The 17,413-nt window shown below is 39.6% G+C and overlaps 1 protein-coding gene across 4 annotated transcripts in view; it reads right to left on the bottom strand.

Moving 5' to 3' along the window:
• The window catches only part of LOC109957907 (acid-sensing ion channel 1-like), an 83,801-nt gene that overhangs the window by 55,322 nt on the left and 11,066 nt on the right, over positions 1 to 17,413 (bottom strand). The window contains exon 3 of one of the 4 annotated variants that reach the window (XM_020596343.1): positions 1,734 to 2,204. The exons of 2 other annotated variants lie outside the window; for them this stretch is intronic. In XM_020596343.1, coding sequence (XP_020451999.1) covers positions 2,196 to 2,204 — 9 coding nt within the window. In that variant the 3' untranslated portion in view covers positions 1,734 to 2,195. Of the gene's footprint in view, positions 1 to 1,733; positions 2,205 to 14,465; positions 14,523 to 17,413 lie in introns of those variants that run through there. One more of the 4 variants, XM_020596187.1, reaches the window with a different exon arrangement.

Below are 17,413 nucleotides of genomic sequence, written 5' to 3'. Positions count from 1 at the left end.
CTTCTGCTGGTGGCAGCTCTGTTGCGTTAATTAAGTTTACTGTGTTGCTCTAAGGCATCACAGCGGTAGCTGATCAGTAAATGGAGTGTTCTCTCTTTCGTCTTCATTTAAGAGTTGCTCAGCTAAAAAGCTCACCATTGACTACAAACTTATTATCCTCACCTCATAGCTACCTCTGCCTCATTATTTTTTTGCTAGAGAATAAAAGTCCCCATAGAAACCAACAGATTTCCCCCTGGGGAGCTATTTAGTCCAGTCCAGCTTCATCTAAAGTTAAATATCAATGACTGAAAGTTGGAATGCATATAAGGAGATGAAAATCCACTTACACCAGTAATAACAGCATTAAATTAGTGATGGTATGAGAGAGATGTTATTGCAGTTCACCTTTCTCCACTTAGCTGTCCTTGTATGACCCATCTTCTCTTTAATAGTAAACCCAGCCTCATCATTCTCTCTTTTGAAAGAAAACGGTGAATAAAAAAAGAGAGCAAAAGCCCAGTAAATATTCTCATAAATGAGGTTTGATTTTGCTCTCCCCTCCTTCATTCTTCTCTCTTAATTAACATTAACTTTTTCTCCCTTCTCTTTTTATTCCTATCTCACAGTCTCAGCTCCGTCTGGTCTGTGTGACACAAAAGGACACCATAAAAAGTCCAGTGTGTTCGCACCAGTGCGCTCAAAGATCATATCGGGCTGCACCATAAAGAAAGGCACCAGCACCAGGCTGTCGCTCCCGTAGCACCACAGGCCAACGCAATTATCAGTCAGTGGTGATAATAGAACTCATAGGGAGGTGTAATGGCTTTTAGATTCGCAGCTCATCATCATCATCATCATTCCAGTCAGGGCTACAGGCATGCCAACTGCATTACCATAAACCACTGTGTGTACGATGTATGTATATCTTGCTGTGAGAATATAGATTTTTTATTTCTTTGGCTTTTTCAATCTTGTCTTTCTTGACACACAGTTACACTGCCATACATATAGAACAGTTGCAGTGGCACAACACAGACACACACAAGCAAATTATCTCTGTACCACTCTAATCCATACACAGTAGCTATAGTGATATAATCGCCCAGATGGAATGCATAGGCTTCAGTGTGGTCGGCTGATAAATGCTGAAAACATGGAAAATAAATTGTACTATTGAGGGACGCTGCGGTGCACAAATCTAACCTTGAAGCAGAGTACGGAATTAACACATTCATACAATGGGCTTATTGTTTGGCCTGTGTTCATTATTTGTTCATTTGCAAAATAGTATATTAACTATTATGTGGGAAACAGAAAAAAAACATTTGTCCAAGTGAAAATCATAATTCCTCCTTTCTTTGGAGGGATTATGATTTATGTTGTCCTGTCATTCCTTTCAGTTTCACCATATGATGGAAATTCTGCAAACAAATTACATGACAACCAAATGGTGCTGTGATACTTGTAATCTGTTGGTGTTTACATATGTGATGTGTCACACAACTGCCTGAAAAGAAATCCAGGAAAACATACACTATGAAATATTCATGTCCAGAATACAAGATAATATCACTGTAAATTAGTGATCCTCCAGTATTTCATCTCCTTTTGTTTTGGTACAATCATGGTGATAGAATTAATGGGATACACATGAAAAACACCAAAAATGTAACACAAACAATCTAATTTTCTGTAAAGATCTACATTATAAGCCATGCTATGTCAAAACATAAAGAGAGGGACAGGGAAAGTGAATTGAGGACTGAGTTGAAAATGTAACTGAAGAAAAAGAGGGTGCCTATCCCAAGCAGATTCCACTTTATCATTGAAAATACAAAGACAAACCTCTGGGTTCTAGTGGGCTCTGCCTTTTAATGCATTATGTAGAATGTATGTATTATGTTGCTTTTTTTTTAGCCATTGCAAGTGTTGATAACATTAGTTTCTTAATAAAACAAGTTTCTAAAAGGATAAAAGAAACCGTAAAAAATAAAGTATGCAGTAGAATATATGCAAATTCAGGAAGTTTAAAAAGGGTTTGCTCTTTCCTCTTCTAGACTTATATTTAACCATATTGGACTAAAATAAGGGACGAATAGTAAATAGCGAAAGCAACTGCTTGACTACCTTTCTTTAGTTCCTGGTTTAGGAACTGCTGCTCAGTAGGCCTGAATCACCTCTCGCCACATCACCTTCAACACTGGGAACTCATCTCAGCCGTCCTGAGGACCAAAGAACACTGACTTTGAGAGAATGAGGTGTTCATTTTTCTTAAGTGTGACTGATTATTTTCATTACGCTGAAAAACACTAGGAGCCCCTAAAACCAGAAGACAACCTGCAACACATTTGCTTTCTTCTATATAATTGATAACAACTGCCCACATCATAATGAAGGGGTGTCACTTTAATGTATGGGTTTATGCTCAAACTTCTTTTTACCTACTCATATGGGAATTTAAAAAAAAAAAATCACTCTATTACAGGTTAATGTAAGGCCTTGGTGATTCACCTCACAACGTCTGCTTTTATGTGTGAAAGCATGCAGCTGGATATTTACAGCTGAACGTTAACTTGGGCTGCAGCCGCATGAACCAGCTAAGGAACAAGTAATCCTCTCGGGACACTGGATGGGTTAACTGTTTGTGAGTCCAAGGGGCGTGATGAAAGAATACTTTGTTCTAGGCTTTAGTGTGTTACTTACGCAGTAAAGAATATACCTTTATTCTTTGTGTTGTGGTGGGTTAAAACAAATTTATGGTCATATTTTTGAAGAGGTCCTATCCATTTCTGGAGCTCAGTTCAAATCATGTATTGTTATGGAAACACACAGGTGAGGTGTTATTGGTGTAACTGTTATTATTATTAAATAGATCACATTGATCATGCTGTCATATACACAAACACATACTCTAATGTGTTTGGCCATTAGCTTGGTTACACTGACCCACTGGGAAACCTATTTCCATCACTTAAGTAAGAGGCAACATGTAAAGCATACCAAGAACACTATTATAAGGATGGATGACTGCACTCTTCATAGCCATAAACTTCATTACCTGCTCAGACACATCATGATTAACAACAACAGAGGAAGAGGGTTCGAAGAAATGTAATACAAGCCACTTTTTCAAAGCTACAATTTACCATCCATGCACTCTCGTCAGTGACCAGGAAAGACAATATACAAGAAAGAGGAACATGGAATGATTACTCAACCTCTAAATGCTTCATTCATTTTCAACAAATCTTGTTTTGCTTCTATCGGATGAGTGGTTTAATTGCCTATTATTGTGTCTTGGCAAAGAAGCGGGGGCTCATATTTCCACCAAGTGTGTTGGGTGAAGTGCTACTGATGTGCGCACTGGGTGTGAAAGTGCTGGATCACATTTTCACTACCTGACACTCAGTTGTGTCAGCAGACATCGGGATACTAATGACTCCCATGTGCACAGCAGAGATGCAGAGAGGATGTCTCTGTCACTCTACACTGAACAAAGAGCAATTGCCTGTGTTGATCTTCAAACTGTAGCTATAGAATCATTGATTGTTTTTAGAGTAATGCTGGCCCCACATTTGAGCATAATTAGGCAAATTTTGGGTTCGACAATCTCGACAACCAGGGGGTCTTTCCAATGCACAGCTGGTTGGAACCATTGACTACATATAAAAGATAGGCAAACCATATCGCCATATTGGTTGCACACAATTGGACATAACGTACAAGGTAGGTGATTGGGTCATATAGTTCTCCTAAACAACAAATTATTTCAGCAGTGAGCATGGAACAGGCACCACCATAATCAAATATCCACTGCTTTCAGAACAAGCGGATTAAATATTCTTTGTTAATGCACCACTTCCAAAAAGTATGATGCTGTAGGAATAACATAAAATGGCGAATTACCTTCACTTGAAGCAAAAAAAGGCACTCGAAAATAGTGATGACATTCTGCCATCACTGGCAAAATGTTTTCGTCATCAACTTGTCCCTTCCTCTTATTTGGCATCTTCCTGTGTACTTTATCATGAGATGCAGAGGATGAACGGCTTGCTTCCCATTTATTTCCTCTAAACCAAAATTTCCAGCCAGCTGGGAAGCCGATCTTCTACTCACTACTCACTGGCACACTTCTCCAGTACACCACCATCTGGTTAATTCCTCACAAAGACAAAACAGCCAACAGGATGCAAGTAGCATGGTTTATGTATTCTGCAGCAGTGTTAATGAGATGATAAAGCTTCTGTTTCCCTCAGCTAAACATGGCCAGTAGAACAATGACTCAAACTGCCTGGCAAACTGATTGGTGCCCATGAATGATGCATGCATCTAACACATGTTACTATGTACAGTATATTATTATGGTCAGTGATTCATTCATTTATTTCAGCCTCTGTTTCCTGATGGCTTAAAACAATATTCCCATAAACATGTAATGAGCACCCATGTAAGTTTATTTGAACTTTTAGATCTCACAATGAGAACACAGAGTAGTGTACTGGGGTCTCCTTTGTGCTGAATTATGGTGTTCTTTACTTCTATCAAGAGAAACATAATATGCACGCACATGCTTGTGGTCACCTGATGCAATATTGATGTGCGGAAACAGAGAGAGACTAAGATTAAAAATAATACCACAGCATGAACCCCTTTCTCAGTAGTGGCAGACAATGACAGGTTGATGACAAAATGGACTCTCCGTGTGCTGCTAATTGCCATGTTTGCCACTGCTCCTCTTTGCCTCGTGGCTCATCGCCTCATTACCCAAACAGTTCATTAAGACCTATTTAACTGCAAAGAAATTATGCCTTTTTGATATCCCACTTTTTAAAATATAACACAAATGGGCAAACAGATCCACTTGGACCAAACGGCAGGCAGCAATCGTGCAGGTCCAGACTGTGCTGGTGCATACTAATTGCTGTTTATGGCCACTCTCTTCACTGGTGATAAATGTGCATGGTCTTATCTCTTCTAGAAAATCTGAGGCACACTTCAAGTTAGAGTGCGTTGACCTGTGGCACTACTGAGAGCTTTTGGGAATGCATGTACTCATGTATATGAATGCACACATACTGTCACACACTCACGCATACGTACACTCAAGGGTGTGTGATATGGTATAAATATCATAGTAACGTGTTTGATGTGTTTGATAGCAGTGACATTTTGACCACAACTTTCTTCATTTTTTTGTAAAGACAAAATTGCTTGGGGACTTGGTATTGTTTGTAATGTTTTTGATGCCAGTGCCGAAGTTTCACTACTAAGATTACTTCACTAATTATACATACATTTTTGCATTTTTACATGTGCACATGAAGCATCCGCCCTCCTGGTTGACATAACAACTCTTGATTCTATCCTACAGTTTGCTGAAAATCAATCTGCAGGATGAAGTAATGCACAACTGTGTTAAGTGGAAGGTTTTTATTTCCTTGACACATGAAGTGACGCTGTGCTCCCCAAGTAAACTATGCATTGAACCAGAAAACTAAGGTCATTTACATTTTGTCTCAAGAAAAAGGCAGTGGGAGACCCAGTTGTGAAAAGAGCAGGACTATCAAAAAAGGGGGGGAAAGGGAGTTATTCTCTTAGCACCAACCATCTACTTCTTATAGCCTGCTGGAGAAAGTGATTATTCTAGCTGTGACTTGAACTACAAAAAGAAGGCTTTTATGTCAGTGAAGTAAAGACTAAGTCTTGATAGGAACATAAGTGGACAGGCTGGCTTGGAGAACCTCAGACTGATAAGCATCTAGGAAATGTTATATAAACAAAAAGGCCCGTAAAAATAGTTATTTTACTTCACTTACCTTGAACTGAAAAAAAAAATCTATTCTCTAAGTGATTTAACCTATTTTTAATCCACAAAGCTTCTCTTAAAGCAACCATTCTTTTTACCCAAAGGAGTTCTACTCTTTTCTAGCTGACAGACATTGACATTTTGAAACAAAATCATAGTCATCTGATTGGTTTTCACAGTCTAAGGATCAAAGATGAATGACGCTTTAAAAAGCCAGTGCCAATCAGGTAAATGAAATGCACTGATCACACACACAACATATACTGCTAAACTACAGTCTGCATGGGATAGAATTACTAATATTATACTATAATACAGTCATTATAAATGTTGAGTAATCAGTCAATATTCTACGTTGTCACTGGTGCTGCAATCAAACTGATCTCTGGCTGGTTGTAGACCCACTATAAATCAAAATCACACATTTTAAAATTGTTTTGAAAATCACAAGAAAAAGTAATGGCACTGTTCAGATTTTTGCATAAATTAGTCATGAAATGTGATCTGATCTGCACTAAAGTCACAAATATCAACAACCACAAGATTTCTAAGTTGATAAAACATGAACAACCATAAACTTTCATGTCTTTACTGAACACATCCATGAAGCATACAAAGTGAGGTTGGAAAAAGTAATGGCAACAGTGTTTTAATAACTGGCTGATCCAAATTTGGCAGCAATAACCTCAAGCAAGTGCTTCCTGTAGCTGTGGATTAGACCTGCACAACGTTCATAAGTCCACATAATATATTGATGCTTATTTTTGAAGTTGTATTGTGCAGTTGATGGCTGGTGACAAAAAGGAAAGTCTTAAGTCTAATGTTAAAGGTAGAGAGGGTGTCTGCCTCCAGAACTGAAACTGGGAGCTGGTTCCACAGGAGAGGAGCTTGATAGCTACAGGCTCTGCCTCCCATTCTACTTCTGTGGACTCTAGGAACCACAAGCAGACCTGCACTCTGAGAGCAAAGTGCTCTGTCGGCATGATAAGGCTCTACGAGGTCTTTAAGATACCTTGTCATTAAGGGATTTGTATGTTAGGAGAAGGATTTTAAATTCTATTCTGGATTTTACAGGGAGCCAGCGGAGAGACGCTAATATGGGAGAGATACGAGTATTCCGGCTGCAGCATTTTAGATTAACTGGAGGATTTTTATGGAATTACTGGGACATTCTGATAGTACAGCGTTACAGTAGTGCAGCCTGGAAGTAACAAATGCATGGACCAGTTTTTCCAGACAGTATGTTCCTGATTTTGGTGATGTCACACAAATGAAATAAGGCAGTTCTAGGGGCTTGGTTTATGACCAATTTAGGCAGAAAACCAGGAAATTGCAAACAGTGCCATTATTCTTTCTTGCAACTGTATATTTATTTATTTATTGTAATAATAATTTAATATTTTACACGAGCAAGCCATTTCTTGATTTTGCAAAAGTAAAGCTGCTTTGGTGTTCAGCAAAGGCATCTAACAGACCAGTATTCTATTCAGGGAGTGTATATGCATAGATACTGTACATCTAGATGTAACTATTCTGAAAGGTACCGAAAACGTTGCCCCACTAATGGTACAGGCGTGTGGCCTTTTCGAATTGAAAGTTTTTCATTACAGTGACCTCAGTGAGCCAATGAAACTTAAATTTAAGTTTCAATACCAATCACCAGAAAAGGCTAAGCAATTTTTTTGTACATCGAGCTTAATGTGCACCACTTGTTGGGCTTTTTTGTCAGTGCAACAAAGCCGTCACTTCGTGCTCTTTCAACCAGTCACAGAGGTGTAATGAGATGTTCAGCTAGTTGATGTGATCTGAGGAGCCAAAATGAGGCCATTCCATTTGCATATGTTGCTTTTTGTATTTACTAGACACATCGGGGCCAACAAACTGACAACAGCATATATATCTAAGCCAAGAGAAAAAGACCCCAGTGTTGCATCAGCAGAGTAAACCACTTATCGGATCCTGCCTCTGTTGTTTAGGTAATGTAGCCTATTTATTATTGTACTTGTTATTGTAATTCCGCTACAACCTTTCTTATTCCTCCCAAAAAACAATAATCTCAGTATTTATCTGCCCAGCTGTTTGCTCCAAGCAGGAGCATAAACTCAGTGACAAAAATAAAGGTGCAGCAGCAGTATTGTAGCTGGGTTCAGTCTGCTGCTACCTGCCTTTTACTGATTTGTAACTTAGATTTGGCACATCCATTGCAAATGTCAGTCTGGTATTAGTGCAAAATTACTTTCCTAAATTAACAGGGGGACTGATGCAGTGGCCACAGCTGCAGCATTAAATACCTTTTACTTATCTATATAACAAATTCAACCTCACAAATATTGGTGCTTAGAGTAGAGGATAATGTGTGTACAAATATGTAGTGTTAAAAATCAAGCACAATTTAGAAAACACAGGTGCATAAACCTCACACTGATACACACATACCCAATCACTAGGGAAACAGCAGGGAAGGAGATGGGCTGCAGTATAGTAAATTACAACCTGGCAAAAAACTGACAACTTTTTGATCTGTAGAGTCTAAAGAGGTTTTAAAAAGACCATGAACGCTGCTTTTGGGAGGTTTAACCGCCAAAGCTGCAGGTCAGCATGTTACTGCACAGCAGAAGCTCTTGAATCTGGACATTTAATTTGGAGCTTTTACTGGGTGAGACCTGTTCACATGCACACACACACACACACACACACACACACATTCACACACAAACACACCCACGTATACACGTATTTAATACTGAATAGAGTTGTAATTTAAATGGACTGCATGGACATGCTGCCTGCAGCTTTCTGCAACCTGCGTATACACAGCTGGGCTGGTGTGAACTGTACACTCAGCAATTTGTAAGTGATTTCTGGTATTTTTAAATTCCCTCACCAACCCTGGTTTAAAAAAAAGGAAAAAGGAAAAGAAAGAAAATCACAAGGAGACAGTGAGATAAAGAGACTGCAAGCTGAGGAAATGAAGTTTGAGATATTTTTGAACTTATATATGAACGCTAAGTTAAATACAGGTAAGTATTTACAGGTGCAAGTACTTTGTCCTTGCAAACTTTATAAAGAGTTTCCAGAAAAATGGCAGTTCCTTAATTAGTTCAAATTTTATCCTTTCACATTCTTGCACTATAATTATATTCGCATATATAATACAGAGAGATTTGGCAAAACAAGAAGCTGCTCTACAAAATATTCGCAAAGATCCTTATCTATAAAAAATGGCCTTATTATTTAAATGGAAAATTTAAAACCACTATTGTCCCATTTCTAGAGAATTTCTGAATCTTGTCTCTTCTTAAGAACTAGTCTTTGCCCTCAGTTATTGGCAAATGAATGAGACAGTATAACACAAGCGTGCAACTCAAAAACTGAAAACAAATGTGATAAACAATGGTTACAATAAGTTGTTGCCTTCAGGTGTTTGTGAGTGAACAGACAGTAAGAAGAACATGCAGAGCTTGCTTGAACACTAAGTGACAAGTCTTTGTAACCATCAAGAAGGAATCCAAAGAATATTAAATTTTCTCAGTCAACAAACTGTTGACTGACAGACTGACTTGCTGAATAACTGGGGTAGTTAAGACGTGAGTGCAGGTGATGCAAGCATCAAAACCACATCATCATAATCACTTCTGAACAAGGAAATCATAGATGTATTCAACAAAGAGTATCAGAACAGTGTGAGATAAGGACTTAGTATGCAGACACTCTGATCTCTAAGGTAATTCCATATGTATGGGTGACTGACTTATTGTATCTGAGTCAGGTGCACTGTGGAGAATTTTCTCTAATGACCTGCTGGTGTGCCAGCCACACCCCAACCCCATAAGGGGTTATCTCATTTCCAAGACTTGACAGGTGTAGTTCATATGAGCTCTAGGAAATTGTACTATCGCCATGTGAGGTTACAAGCAGATATCTACCTCACTGTTTTAAGGAGCGGGTGTCAGCCCTTTGGGCAGCCTCCTCAGAGGCTGTAATCGCTTTCCTGCTTTGAGGATCAACTATGGCCATTTCCCAACACCTGGCTGCACAAAAGTGTTGCCAGCCATGTATTGCTGGCTGTTGTAGTCCTGGCACATGACAGCAGTCAGACAATGGGGAGCATTGGTTCTTCCTCCACGGAAAGCTCCACAAACACCTGGGTTTTATTGCCAAATGTGGTGACCATGCTACAAGAGGCCAGGGAGACCCAACCTGTTACAAAGGAGGTGTCTGGTTCATTGACAAGATCCTAACGTTATAAGCATTCAGACTCGTGTCAGTCCTAGAACATCTACTACACCAGTGTTTCATAAGGATTGTAGGCAGTGTTTGGGGAAGTCAAACTGGCTTGAAGGGGCAGTCTGGGCAGTGAAAATGGCTCATGGGCCCTTCACCTCACTCCTGATGGACAGTAGGCCTAAACAGTTAACCCTGGCCCTAAAGGAGAATTGCAGCATAGACGGCTTTGGGTGTCAGCTCATGGATTCTTTCCACCATGACTTAAGGACTGCATTTTCAGTGTGTCCACCATCATCCCCTTACAACTATAGACAACTATGTTAAAAAGGAGATGTTATGCTGGAGACAAGAAGAAACACTGGAGGCCAAGGGCACTTTACTGCTGTCAAAAGGAACACCGAGTCCCAAAGAACTGTGGCTCCATCTCTCAATTTCTGAAGGGGGAGCTCTGTGGATGCTCTATCTGAACCAGTGGAGTGGAGCGACTTGAAATGGCTTTACATTATTTCCAGTCTTTCTTCAGGCAGTGAATAGACAGGTTACAGGCCCTGTTCATCTATACAAGATGTTACACCATCTTAAAATATCTTGACACAACGCTCTTCTACCTTCTCTAAGTTAAAGGGACAAGTAGACAGCACTCAGACAATGCAAACCTCCACCAAGGCAGATCAGCTTCCGCATAATGCAATGTAAAATAAATAAATAAATAAGTTGTGGATCGGGACAAAGATCCTGATCATCACCAAAATGTAATGGATTGTTCCGCTGGCCGTACCCTACCTCTCCAAAAACATTTAACCAAGTCCAATCATAACTTTTTTGTGTTATGCTGTGGGCAAAGCAGCAAACAAGTAGTAAAAAGGACCATTTTGTCTTCTGTTCATCAAGAGCTAAAAAGCTGATCCATTATTTCAACTTTTCTCCATAGTCACATTTCTATACTGCGTCTCTTTATCAGAAGTAGTCCTCCAAGCCACTTATTGCAGGTAATTCTTTTTTGGTATCTACACTCACAACTCCATAGCAACACAGGTGCTACACTGAATAAAAAAAAAAAAAACACTACAGAAAGTTGACAGGGTATTTTTAAGGCACTTAGCTGTAGCTGTCCCCTGACGATGAAGCACAAGATGACAGCATCTGTACCCTGTCTATAAAATAAAAAGTATTTTTTGACCTGTCTGTTCCTCACTTTCCCAAGTGTCATATTGAATAACAAAGTTAAAAGAAAAACTACATTGTGAAATCACAGGGAATAGCACACAAGTGTATTCAGTCATCAATCAGCTGTAATAATGAACAGAAATGACTTTAATGCGACAACTATTAATCACGTTTTCCAGTACATTTTCTTTAATGATTTCAAAGGTGTTATAGAACTAGAGGGAAGTACTAAATTCACTGAGTGTAATGCACCAAGGCAATTGTAACAGGTTTGCTATAAAATATTACTAAATTATAAACATGATGGAAAGGGGAAAAGAGGAGAAAAAAAGTTATTCCCACTGAAATGAGTATAAATTATAATTAACTGACTAATGCAGCAGTGTACCACCTGCCAGTGCCATGTGAATAATTAGTGAGACAGAATCTGAACCTTACATCCACCGTTTGTGCAGTGAAGCGGATCAAACTAAGAACTTTGCACACCGTGTGCATGCAGGGAAGACTTCAGCACAGAGAGCTCAGAATACCCTGCTTCTCATTCAGCTAGTGCACTTGCTAGTCTCACTGGTCTCCATCAATTCCCACCTCTTTCTTCTGTTCCCACTGACAGCCCAGCACCACACGCACAGAGCCAAAGAGAGACTCCACCACTGGTGCACACTGACAAACGGGACAGTTTCGTTACCTATCCACATTCTCTTCCCCTCACTCACTCCAAAGCCATGTATAGCCATTCATTGTTTATCAGTGATTCTTTAAGAGATACGTTCTCTCCCACTCGTTCCCTTTCTCACTCTCTCCCCTCACCCAGTTCATTATTGAAAATAAAGAGTGTCACATGTAATAAATGGCTTCCCAGATAACTCCACGCTCTGAATTTGCCTTCATCTATGTTCGGCCCTATTGTTACCTTTTGTCCACCTTGCATATCACACATCAGGAACCTTGTCAAAAATGTCTTTCTTACATGCTGCAATTAAAAATGAAAATTACAACAAAGAGGTGGGGTGAAAGGTGCCATTGGGTCAAAGAACATGCCTGGCTTTCTAAAACAGCCCAGCAATAGGAAATCTAAGCCTACTATCATTCCCTCCTTACCTGCTGAAAAGCCACCATAGCCTAAGAAATGAGGAAGGATCCCGTCAGCCACTCAGTGTCGTATTTATTATCATACATTTTTGCCCCACCACTTCTTACTTTTAAAAAGCATGCAATAATTACTGAAAGCACACATGCTAACAAAATATATTTGTCAGAATTATCCTATCGTACGCCACAATATCTGTCATAACAATCAACAAACTACCAGCAATGATAGGACAACTGCACTGTTTAAGTCTTAGTTGCCTTTCAGAGTGTTTGAAAACTAGTCCACATTCTGCTTTTGAATTTCTAACAGTGTTCCAGTTTAAAATACATTCAAAAGGACATATGAGGAAAGTGGTAGTGATGTATGAAGGGGTTTTGGAGTTCATCCGATACTGTATGCCTGCGGTAATCAGGCAAAAGATTAAAGAACCAGAGCATTTCAAGATATAGTAGTGTTGATCCCAGCCCCTTGATGAGTTCAGTGTCACATTCAGCATCTTGGTTGGTTGGGGAAACAAAAACAACAACAACACCACCACCACACACAAAACAACCCCAAAAATCATTATTACCTGACAATTCCGTTTCTAATCTGACTTGTCATATGAAGCGAGATGAAAGACAAGACTATCAGGGAGAGCCTCAACCCTTGTTACACTCAAAGGAAATGTGTTTGTTTTTTTCTTTTATTAGAGATGCTTCCATTACTCAGCAACACCTAAACTGATCCACGTCCACGAGTTCTACCATACTAGCAAATGGATTGATTTATCCTCAAGAGGGAAAGTGGTGGGAATTGTCTGAACAAAAAGAATGACAGAATCATCGGCTTTGAACTGATGGATGAGACCAGAATAGCAATGAAAAAAAAGGGTGGAATAAAAGTGAAGTATGTCAAAATCAGCTGATGAGAAATGGGAGATTAAAGCATGTTTGAACTGAAGGGATGGCAGGTCTGACACTGGCCATCTGATATTACATTTGGCAGATCAGACTCTTAGCCTCAACAGTCATCAAACTTAATAACTAATATAATAATACTAATATAATCAGATTACATTAGAAATTAAGCTAAGAAACCAAATGCTGAGCTGGTTGCCCCAGCTTAAAGCCTATGCACAGCTATCAGTATCCTTCCACCAATGAAATACAGTTCCTGTAAAGACAAAGAAGGGATTTCAGACTAAAAAGAAAGACAACACCCATGTTTCTTGTCAAAGAAATACTTTACATGTAAAGGGAGAAAAATGTTTATAGTGACCAATGACTAATATATAAATGTTAAGAGAAAATTATATTTAAGAAAGTCTTCAAAATTCCTCAACATATCCTTGGATTGATTCATAGGATGCTTGTGAAAGGTGATCCATGGGATGATGTATCTGAAAGCCTTTCTCTATTGCTCACTTCTCTGTACTATCAAGGATGGAATCAGAGGGTCAACTGATAGCTGAGGAGCCAATATAATGGTCATGGTAATGATGCAAGAATCTGGCTTACACAAAGGTGGAGAGTGGGGGAGGGGGCTTCACAGGCTTGACATAGAGGCTAAAAATGGGTAGTTTTAAAAAGAGAAGTAAAAAAAATTTTCTAATATGTCGATAAATTTTAATTCAAATACAAATCCATAATGGACAGTTTAACAGAAATGCATTAACTTATGTGGAAGACAGACTTATGCCTGGTTCAGACTACACAGTTTGTCTGATACGATAGTCACTATGTCACACTATGTTATGCGTCATAAATGTTTAGACAAGAGATATGACAGACTACACGTTGGCACCTGACAGATCACAGCCTGATGTCGTTCATGACTTGGAGGTGCCAGGGATCGGGAGAAGAGTGTGTGATACTGACTGCTTGTGTTTGGAAAAGCATAAAAAAGCCTATAGACCCATCTCTGAGTTGCACGAAGAGACCAGTGGCTGAGTTGTCTGTCCTTCATGGAGAAGTTGAGAGTAGGTGTTTTAAGCTGGTAGTAAAGCCGAAAACTATCTAGCTAGCCATGAGAGGGAAGCTACTTCACAAGGCTGACTTTGAGGTCACTATGCTAGCTGTATCACTGTGATATTTAATGAACATGGTTCAGTCTGATATGCCAAGAAGGTTGTGAACAGAAGAGCCATCTGTGCTCCCGTTGGTCAGCGCTGGTCCGTCTCACAGACGATTCTGACAGGCTAGACTTTGTGTCGGGACGTCGTGAGGCATCTCAGATGCAGCATCGGTTGTCGTTTACTATGACACACTATACAAGATAAAACGACTGATTGTCATGTCCAACGCCATTTGTCAGTTCCAGACACCCTATGCTCATCGTATCAGGCTGTTATTGGGCTTAAATCAGGGGTTTCGTTTGTGTGTTTTGCTGATTTCAGCTTTTATATACTGTATATTTGTTGTAAAGAGATCAGGGCTTAGTCTTATAAACCTTATAATTTCAATACGTTCAAAGTTAATGGTATAAATTAATGTGTTCTCAATTTCAGTTTAAAGGTATTGCATTTTCAAATACAGGAACAACATTTTAAACAAAATTACTAAAATTGCATGTTGACACACACACATCATTGGAGGCTGTCCTTACAACTCCCAGGGTTGCTACTCACTTGGCTGACAACTCTTGAACTCTGTAAATACAGTGTGACAACTCATATTGTTAACAAAGAAAAACAGAATACTGGCTTGCATGACCTGTACAGAGGACCACACAGACAATGAGTGAACTGGTTATTGACAAGGACATGGACTATTCTTCAAATTCATCACATGTTGTCGGAGCAAAAATATAAGAGAGAAAAGGAAGGACCTGTTGAGCTGCCATGCTCCATTGTGTTAGGGCAAACAACTGGGCAGCTGGAAAATGGAGATACAGTGCAGCTCTGCAGACTCTGCAAGGGTAAATGAGCACAAGCCTGTGTGTCTACTGATAGTACTTCTATTCCTACTGCTGCTGTGGCAGCTGCTGTTTTGTGGTTTTGTGCCTCTCTGTGGCACTTGACCATTATGTTTAGTTTCATCCCAAAGACTTTGTTGTTACCTGGGCCTCGGTTGCTGTCTATCTGTCCCCCTTTCTTTCTTGTTCTCATTTTCTGTCTTATGTGCCGTCTCTTTCTCTCACTCTCTCTTTTTCAGTCTCTGCCAAACCCCTGAGCTTCAGTTCTGAGTCCTGAAAAGTTATGTCTGTCAAAGTTTTCCTTGGTGACTGAAGTCAGACATAATGGTAAATGGGTGTTACTTATATAGTGCTTTTCTACGCATGTATGAGTACCCAAAGGGCTTTACAGTATTTGGCTGATTCACCCCACCCACATACACACGCACACATTGATGGTGATGGTCACTGGAGAAAAAAAAATTGGGGTTCAGTATTTTGCCCAAGGACACTTCGATATTTAGACTAGAGATGACAAGGATCAAACTGCCAACCTAAGGTTACAGGACAACCTGCTCTGAGTCACAGCCATCGTGTGTCAATGGTTACTGTATGTCTCTTTTTAAGTAAATACAAGATTTTGAAAAAAAAAAAAAATCTAATTATGGTCTTTACATTTCAGTCACCTTTTACTGTTTTCTTCTTAAGTACTGCAGCTATAGTTCAGAAGCTGGAGGCCACATATTAAGATTAACCGAGGGCAATGTCTTTTCTGCTGTTCTTTAATATCAGCTGAGCCAAACGACATCATCCCAACTTTTTTCATTCCTAATTAGCTAAAGCCTTTACAAGCAGAAAGAGGAAGCAGGGACACAATGAATTGAGAAGGTCAGTGATAGAGGGAGTTACTAATCTGTAATACTTCCAAATGTAATGACTGAAAATTGGTCATATGGCACTGCATTCCATTGGGTATTGGGACCAGTAACCATTAACTGATGACAACACTGGCCTCTGACATGGACACACTGTATTTATAATTGGATAATGGTGGACTCAATGACTGACTGTGAACCTAAAACACACTGTGAACTCAGTTCTGACACAGTAGAAGGTATCCAAGTCTGTTCATCCATCAGAAAATTGGACAGCATTACACTGCTGAGTCCCCCATCTCATCTCACACAACCTGCATCAACTGTTCCCATTGCTATGACCTGACCGTTTTATTTTCCATTATTATCAGGGCACTGATAAAATGATGCGACTGCAACTGGACGCCCCGATGCCATATGTAGCTGAGACCATTTGTTTCTGGCTATCCGCAGCCAGTGAGGCACGCTGCGATGCTGGAGGTAAACAAGCACAAGCTGCCGACAGTGTTAATCACAGTTTTACTGCTTCTATTCTCTGGAGTTTGGAGGCTGGTGGAAGTGTTCAACATACTTTCCACACCATTAGTGCTCTCTGCTGAGCTGTTCTATCCACGTCCACTACTGTACATACGCCATAAGCCAGAAGCACAACTAACCACAATAAATGTGGACACATCAGCACATTTGAGGAGCTGCACCGTGTGGGCCATGTCCCACTGCTGTACTACATGTTTTTATGTGATATGGGGAAAATAACACTCAGAGCATGAGATTCAACCTCAAAGGACCACTGAAGGACAGAGGCTGTAAGAATGAGATAGAGAGCCTGAATTACTAAGCCTTTTCTTGCCTTCTTTCATGCACATTCCCTGTGTACAGATGTATGTTATTTACCTGTTATTTTTGTTGCACTGGTCATAAAAAAATAGCTTGCTTGTTAGACTGTAATGTATTAAGTAGAGCGACTGTCTTCCTTTATGTGTAGAGTATGCATTATTAGAGGAATGGGCAAATACAAAAGGAGAGATATGATTTTTATAGTTAGCTAAACTACATTGAGCTGAAGGTTCTTACAGTTTGTGAGGGAATGTTTAACAGTTACATTGTCAAGAGAAATCAATGATCAATACAGTGCTATCATCACTCAACACCTGCGCTGGCATGAGCATCTGCTGACAGTTGCTCTGTCTGGATTAGGTCCCTGTCCCACAAGTGACTTCATCCAGTTGCAATGCATAACATTTGATTATAAGACACATTTTTTGTGTGTATCTGTATTCTTTGTGTTATGTTTATATCACTTTTTAGGATTTTTTTTTTTATTTAGTTAATTCATCAGTCACCATTCTGCAATGGAGTTGCCTTGTGCCCATCTGAAAGGTATTGGTT

The sequence above is a fragment of the Monopterus albus genome, unplaced genomic scaffold (genome assembly GCF_001952655.1).
Source record: "Monopterus albus unplaced genomic scaffold, M_albus_1.0 scaffold1.1, whole genome shotgun sequence".
Classification (NCBI taxonomy): Eukaryota; Metazoa; Chordata; class Actinopteri; order Synbranchiformes; family Synbranchidae; genus Monopterus; species Monopterus albus.
The sequence above is the reverse complement of the archived record's forward strand: the minus strand, read 5'-3'. Positions and strand labels throughout refer to the sequence as shown.